General features: G+C 41.8%; 1 protein-coding gene across 1 annotated transcript in view; it reads right to left on the reverse strand.

The window, feature by feature from the left end:
* Nucleotides 1–2,237: 2,237 nt before the first annotated feature.
* Nucleotides 2,238–7,943, reverse strand: part of prkdc (protein kinase, DNA-activated, catalytic subunit) — a 139,607-nt gene continuing 133,901 nt past the window's right edge. The window contains exons 85-86 of the mRNA XM_020587171.1: nt 6,801–6,940; nt 2,238–2,865 (exon numbers count right to left, since the gene is read on the reverse strand). Of these exons, the coding sequence (XP_020442827.1) occupies nt 2,658–2,865; nt 6,801–6,940 (348 nt within the window). The 3' untranslated portion in view covers nt 2,238–2,657. The remainder of the gene's footprint in view (nt 2,866–6,800; nt 6,941–7,943) is intronic.

Raw genomic sequence — 7,943 nt, forward strand, 5'->3', positions numbered from 1 at the left:
TGTGGTATTGCTACTTTGACTTAAGTAAAGGATGTGAGTACTTCCTCCACCCCTGAGGAGGAGGGGGGGGGAGAATGAGAGCGATGATCAAATGCAGATGGGAGTCACAAAGGAGGCTGAGATGACAGCCACGGTCATGACAACAGGAAACTCCCTGATCAGTAGCGGTCTGTAGAGTCCAGGTGGAACAGGTGTCAGCCGGGCGCAGACAGACCCACAGGACAGTCTAATCTATTAGATATTAACAGGAATAAATGGCTCAAAACAACTTCATTCTCTGATGGTGTGATGATGCTGCCAGCTACGTCCTGAGTCTGCAGGGTGTGAACGTACCATTAAAGGGCTGCAACAGATTGTGTGATCACTCTGCTGATGGGAGGCTGGGAAAGAAACATGTAGTTGTTGTATCTTAATGCTGTGATCATTTTCATTTCTGGCACTATGACATTATTGGGTGGGAGATACAGTATGTACAGATCTCCAATAATATCAACTACACCTCACTGTATGATCTAATCTGTAGCCTTTGATTCCCTCACTGTTGTTCAGTGTGTGGAGAAGTGTTTTGTCTTTCCATCATGTCATTCTCTGCTGAAGAAACTCTTAAGCCTTTTAAAAGTCCTACTCAGTACTCTTAACAGTTTTCACCTTAGGAGCTCTTTTAGAGGTTAAGATGCTTTGTGAATAACATCTGTCTTTACTAGGGTTTAGTCTTCATTTTAAGAGGAAATTTCTTAGAAGATGTCAGCAGACTGTGGCAGCAGGTTCAGTAAGGTCGTCCAGATGTCCCTCTCCTCAGTGATGTGTTCCAGCTCCTTTGGCAGGATTCAGAGGTATTCCCAGTCCAGATCAGCTATATAATCTCTCCAGCATGTTCTGGGTCTGCCCCTAGGTCTCCCACCAAGGTCAAAGTGTTTATTTGTCATATGCACAGTTAGGAAACATGTTTCCCTGTACAATGAAATTCTTACTTTGCAGTCCACATGAATGCCACAAAATGCAAATGAAATATAAAGTAGATAAATAAGTAACACAAAATCTAAGGCACTTTAAAGCAGCAAATGCAGCAGTATAATAAAAATATATAAGAATATAATAAGAGAAAGTATGCTGCATAGGATACCAGATGGACATGCCTGGAAAATCTCCAAAGGGAGGCGCCCTGGAGGCATCCTAATGCGATGCCTGAACCACCTCAGCTGGCTCCTTTTGATGTGAAGGAGCAGTGTTTTTACTCCGAGTCCCTTCCGGATGCCCAAGATCCACACCTTATCTCTAAGGGTAAGTCTGGCCACCCTATGAAATTCATTTCGCCCACTTGTATTTGCGTTCGTATTCTTTCGGTCACCACCAACAGCTCGTGACCACAGTTGAGGGCTCGAACATAGACTGACTGGTAAATAAAGAGCGTTACCTTTCAGCTCAGGTCCTTCTTCATCACAACAGTCTGGTACAACACCTGCATTATTGCTAACAAAGGTTAAAAGTACTAAAAAGGTATATACATTGTTGGAGTTTACTGATGCAAGGAGAAATGTTACAGTTCTTGCCTTTAAACAAGAGACTCAAACTTCTATCAGTGCTGTGGAACCAGATGAGGACTCTGCAATAACAGAAAGGCTGCCAGCCTCAGTGATTACCCATCTCCAGGCCCTTACACTACAGGTTCAGGTGGTAACGTTACTAGTGACTGTGAAAAGGCATGCAAGTCTCTCCTGATAATTGCAGTTGCTCAACATGAGGTTAGTCTATGCAGCCATCCTCCCTGAACAGCCTGGACCTCAGCAGCCAGCCCAAAGCCAATAACACCCCCGACCCTTAAGGAGTCCTACACAAGACTGAATTCTTCATCTTTGCATTGGCCTCCAGGTTGTTCTGCACATGCACAGAATATATAATTATTTTGAGCTTCTTTGTGCATAGATGATCATAAACTTCAAAAATATGATTTCCAGCTGTGAATTTTAAGCCTCAAGTTGCCAGATAATAAAATCCATTTTAGAGTAACTGTAATCTTTGCTCCTTTAAAATCCATACCTCAAAAAGAAGAGAATTCTCACAGACGTCCATGGTAATGTGTAAATGCTACTGATGTACATATGTGTGCGCAATCGTGACTGAAGTTGATATGAAACATTTAAATAGAAACTGAGAAGATGAACAATACTTGAGTTATAAATCCTTACAATGTTTCGGTATTTTCACAGCATAAATTCACTACAATCAAGAATCTTTGAAACACTGTTTATTGCCTTATTAGAAGAAACATTATATTAATAACACTAATGATGTGTTTCCATCAGAATACAAGTGCAAGAAATGGCAAAATGATCATATTTATGCCCATTCTGTCTCCAATTTAAAAACTAATTCTTAAAGTAATGCAATACCCAAATTTCTTTTTCCCAGACTTAGATTTTAATCTCGAATTGGTGGTGTTCAGTTCAATATGCTGATCCTGTCATACAAAGTGCCAAAACAAACTACATGGCAATAACTTTTCACAGGTACAAGAGAAGAAATGTTTGAGATCACGTGGATGTAAATTTCCTTTCCTGTACATTTCCTGACATTCTAGATGTGTCTAAGATCCGTACTAAACATGCACACCAGTTACTGCAAATGATTACTTAGAAGTTTTTCATAAATCAGGAAGATCACATCCATGGTTCCCAGCCCGCAAAGGTTCTGCCAAGCACATTTGGGTCCATGGCCTGGTCAAGCAGACAGTCCACCTGCCGCTCCACTGACAAACCGGCATCTGGAAGCCTAGCACGAACGTTGTGCTCCTTAGTCCCTCTAGCCACAGACTGCAACCCCGAGAAGGCATCCTTGTCCTTCTCAAAGCCCAGCTTCAGTTCCTCACTGAAAAAAATAAACATATAATTACACACAAACATCTGAAGACCTGTATGTGTGTATACACATACTTGTAAGAAAAAGTAACAGCACTGTTTGCAATTTCTTGGTTTTGTCTTAGTGCTGTATAAATTGGTCATGAAATGTGATCTGATGTTCACCAAAGTAACAAATATCAACAAACACTATTTCTAAGCTGAGAAAACACAAACAGTCCTGATCTTTCATGTTTTTATTGAACACACCCATTAAATGTACAAAGTGATGGTGGAAAAAGTCATGGCAAGCGTTTTAACCCAACAATACATAACTTGGCAGTTTGCCTCTCCCTACAGTTTCTGAGTGAAATTGAGTTGTAAATACTAGTTGTGCTTTCACCCCTCATCATGGACAGTGGTTCATGTGCATTTGTTTATACACTGAAGCTGTTTCTTGACCGGGAAAGAAAACTTCAGAAGCCAGAGAATGGTAAGGTAATATTACAGGATTTTATAGAAATATGACTCTGCAGAGTTTTATTTATTGTGACATCAAAGATGAACACTCAGAATAATGGTGGTTTTATTTTAGTTTTACTAAAATATTGCTTGTACTGTCAGACAGTTTGTTAATCATTTGAACATAGATGTGTGTAATGGGAAATGCTGTTGGTGACATGATATAGGCTCATACTGCACTCTGGGCACTGTAATTTATTACCAGCTAGCTGAGATGGGTTTGTTGGGGCTTAATTGGTGTGACAGTGACAAAAACTGACCAAACTCACCAGTGTGAGGAAAATTCATGTATTTATTTTGGGGGACTGAGGTAAATGACTTTTTCCATCTGTAAAGAAACACTACAAATATCTCAAACAGGTGATGATGTCGACAGGGTCACAGCCTACACGAAAGTATTTCATAAATAACATTAGCAGAGATGTGCACTCTGCTGTGGTGGTGTTTTGGTGCTAGCAGATCTCAGGACAGTAACAGTCAGTAACACTGATTGGGTCATTTTTAGCTCTCACAAGTGAGTAAAAGCCAGTCTGATATTTACTCTTGTCTGGTCTCTTGCTCTCTCTTTGTCTCTACCTCTTGGCTGTAGCTGGGCTCTGGTGATGCCTACTACCTACTGCTATATGTGTGTGTCCTGTTGCACAGCTTGTTCACAATCACAGTAGGTGATTAAATTAAGTTAGTAAGTCCAAACTTTAAGAGGATGGGAGGATGCAGTACTCTCAATGTTCAACTGGAACACCAGTGTCCTTGCTGACTCTGCTCTCAACAAGATGTAGCTGCCTGCTAAGGAGAGACAGCTTGGTCTGCTATCGGGTCCTCACAGCTTAGAAAACACCTGAGCAAATTTCTAACAGTGGAAACACAGCTATAATGTGCAGCTGGAACACTTTCATCCTCGCTGACAGACTACTGTGGTCTGAACAAGATGTAGCTGCCTGCTAATGGAGCTAGCTTGGTCAGATGATGATGATCTCAGAAAACTTGGAAAGACTGCACATACAGTGGTGTGAAAAAGTGTTTGCCCCCTTACTGATTTCTTATCTTTTTGCATGTTTGTCACACTGTAATGTTTCAGATCGTCAAACAAATTTATATATTAGTCAAAGATAACACAAGTAAACACATCATGCAGTTTTTAAATGAAGGTTTTTATTATTAAGGGAAAACAAAATCCAAAACTATAGAGCCCTGTGTGAACAAGTGTTTGCCCCCCTGTCAAAACACTGGTTTATCGCACCTGAGTTCAATTTCTCTTGCCACACCTGTTCGCAATCAAGAAATCACTTAAATAGGACCTGCCTGACAAAGTGAAGTAGACCAAAAGATCCTCAAAAGCTAGACATCATGCCGAGATCCAAAGAAATTCAAAAACAAATGAGAAAGAGAATAATGGAGCTCTATCAGTCCGGAAAAGGTTATAAAGCCATTTCTAAAGCTTTGGGACGGCAGCGAACCACAGTGAGAGCCATTATCCACAAATGGCGAAAACATGGAACAGTGGAGAACCTTCCCAGGAGTGGCCGGCCGACCAAAATTACCCCAAGAGCACAGCGACAACTCATCCAAGAGGTCACAAAAGACCCCACAACAACATCCAAAGAACTGCAGGCCTCACTTGCCTCAGTTAAGGTGAGTGTTCATGACTCCACCATAAGAAAGAGACTGGGCAAAAATGGTTTGCATGGCAGAGTTCCAAGACGAAAACCACTGCTGAGCAAAAAGAACATAAAGGCTCGTCTCAGTTTTGCCAGAAAACATCTTGATGATCCCCAAGACTTTTGGGATAATACTCTGTGGACAGACGAGACAAAAGTTGAACTTTTTGGAAGGTGTGTGTCCCATTATGTGTGGCGTAAAAGTAACACCGCATTTCAGAAAAAGAACATCATACCAACAGTAAAATATGGTGGTGGTAATGGGATGGTCTGGGGCTGTTTTGCTGCTTCAGGCCCTGGAAGACTTGCTGTGATAAATGGAACCATGAATTCTGCTGTGTACCAAAATATCCTGAAGGAGAATGTCCGGCCATCCGTTTGTGACCTCAAGCTGAAGCGAACTTGGGTTCTGCAGCAGGACAATGATCCAAAGCACACCAGCAAGTCCACTTCTGAATGGCTGAAGAAAAACAAAATGAAGACTTTGGAGTGGCCTAGTCAAAGTCCTGACCTGAATCCAATTGAGATGCTGTGGCATGACCTTAAAAAGGCAGTTCATGCCCGAAAACCCTCCAATGTGGCTGACTTACAACAATTCTGCAAAGATGAGTGGGCCAAAATTCCTCCACAGCGCTGTAAAAGACTCATGGCAAGTTATCGAAAACGCTTGATTGCAGTTGTTGCTGCTAAGGGTGGCCCAACCAGTTATTAGGTTTAGGGGGCAAACACTTATTCACACAGGGCTTTGTAGTTTTGGATTTTGTTTTCCCTTAATAATAAAAACCTTCATTTAAATCTAAGTGGTTATCTTCTTACCTGAAAAAATATGAAAACCCAATAAAGGCCCAGAGATTTGTCTCTGAGCTAACAGTGATCCAAAGTTGCCTAGTGCAGTAACAGATGATCCAGGAACGTGGCGGCAATAGCAGAGTTGCCATTCACATTATTAGTCAATCTGCCATCAAAATGATTTTGAGGCTGTTATTTTAATGTAAAAAATGTACATATTATTACTTTAATAACTGGTTGAACCACCTTTGGCAGCAATAACCACAAGCAAGCGCTTCCTGTAGCTGTGGATTAAACGACAACGTTCAGGAGGAATGTTGGACCATTCTTCCTCACAGGGCTGCTTCAGCTCAGCCATATTCTTAGGATGCCTGGTGTGAACAGCTTTCTTGACATCATTCCACAGCAGCTCTGTTCACTGTTGCTCCAGTCTGTCCCTTACAACAGCCCAGATGAAAGATGAGCTCAGGAAGATCGAAGCAAGGAAGGTGACAGGTCCAGATGGCATCAGCTCGAGGCTCCTTAAGTCCTACATGGTTCAGCTGTGTGGAATAGTTATGCATATGTTCAACAGGAGCCTGAAGCTGGGGAGAGGACCACAGCTGTGGAAAACATCCTGTGTGGTACTGGTGCCAAAGACACATCAGTCCAAGGACCTCAGCAGCCAGTGGCACTGACATGCCTGATGAAGACACTGGAGAGGCTGGTCCTTGTCTATCTCCACCCTCTGGTGAGCTCATCACCTGCTTCAGTCTACTGCTATAGCTCTGTGAATTTCCCCAGTGTGGGACTAGTAAAGGTTCAGCTTGTCTTAGTAACTTTGCATAGTTGGAAACATATAACAGTGTATTTAACTGAATCACTATTTTCACCATAATGGATGTCAATGATGCAAACTTTTACATCTCATTTAATTCCAAAAGAAAAGCCCTGAGTGTGATTTAACATGAAGTAAACCCAAATGACTGATCTGCTATATTATCATTCCATGATATACCTGGTTATAACAGCTGGATTAGCTCCTTCTAGTTTTCTTCTGGCAAAGTTCACCTTCTGTAATGGATACCAGTTGATTTCTTTGATGTTTACGTCCTTCGTCCACGTGCCTCCTTTCTTCAGCTGTTTCAGCTCAAAGTTCTGTGTACAAAAATACAAGAATAGAAAATTATACAAAGAGCTAGTACTAGAAATAAATGAGTGCTATAACAATAACAAAAGAATGATCTATGATGCTTGCCTCAGGGAACAGGTTCCAAAGGTGCTGTCACATGCTACTGTAGTGGTCAAAAACAAACAAGGTACCAGTCCAGAAGTAATATGTAATAGAATAGTGTGTAGTTCACATATAGATATTATTTGTAGTAGTCATGTAAGGGTGAGCTAACTGTTTATGTAAGCTTAATCTGTTTCTCTTCTCTTGCTCAAGCAAGAATATCTTGGCTTGTGTCCTTGTTTAATTTATGGGTAAACATCCAAAGAGAAGTCCTCCTTAAATGGGAAGCTTGAAGTTGGAGGACATAACTTCAGCCTTATGTGAACTGTTCGTGTGCTCTGTTCATGTTTAGAAAAAGGAAATGTGCGCTAGGTCAATGCAACCTAGAAGTTCATGTACTGGACATCTTAGACAATTCTCGGAAGAAGAGGTGTAGAGCTGGTGTGGGACTATGACTCTGGCTCAAGCAATAAGGAGGCTGTGTAACTGCGAGAAGATAAAGGTTAGGACGGCTGTGGGTTAGTGAAAGGAAGGAGTGATGGTACTGCAGTCGTGAGTGTGCTTCTGGACCTGACCGGGTGAAGACTCTGGACTCTGACTGACTGTACCTTGTGGCCACAATGACTGATGGGCTCTCACAATCTTCTTATTTAATAAAGTATCTATTCCATTGTAGGAGGAGTGATTTTGTTCTCTGTTCCCTATCCAGGTTGTTGGATTGTCTCATAAACCTATTGAACTGTTCAGAACCGGGATGATTTGCCTAAATTAATTTATTCCACATGAGCTGAGCCAAACTGAGCCAGCTCACTGTGCCTGTCCCCACCTGTCAGTGGATTACTAGCTTTCTGACAGACAGGAAACAGCAGGTGAGGCTGGGGAAAACCACATCCAGCACCCGGACAATCAGCACAGGCACCCCCCCCC

The sequence above is a fragment of the Monopterus albus genome, unplaced genomic scaffold (genome assembly GCF_001952655.1).
Source record: "Monopterus albus unplaced genomic scaffold, M_albus_1.0 scaffold442.1, whole genome shotgun sequence".
NCBI classification, from domain to species: Eukaryota; Metazoa; Chordata; class Actinopteri; order Synbranchiformes; family Synbranchidae; genus Monopterus; species Monopterus albus.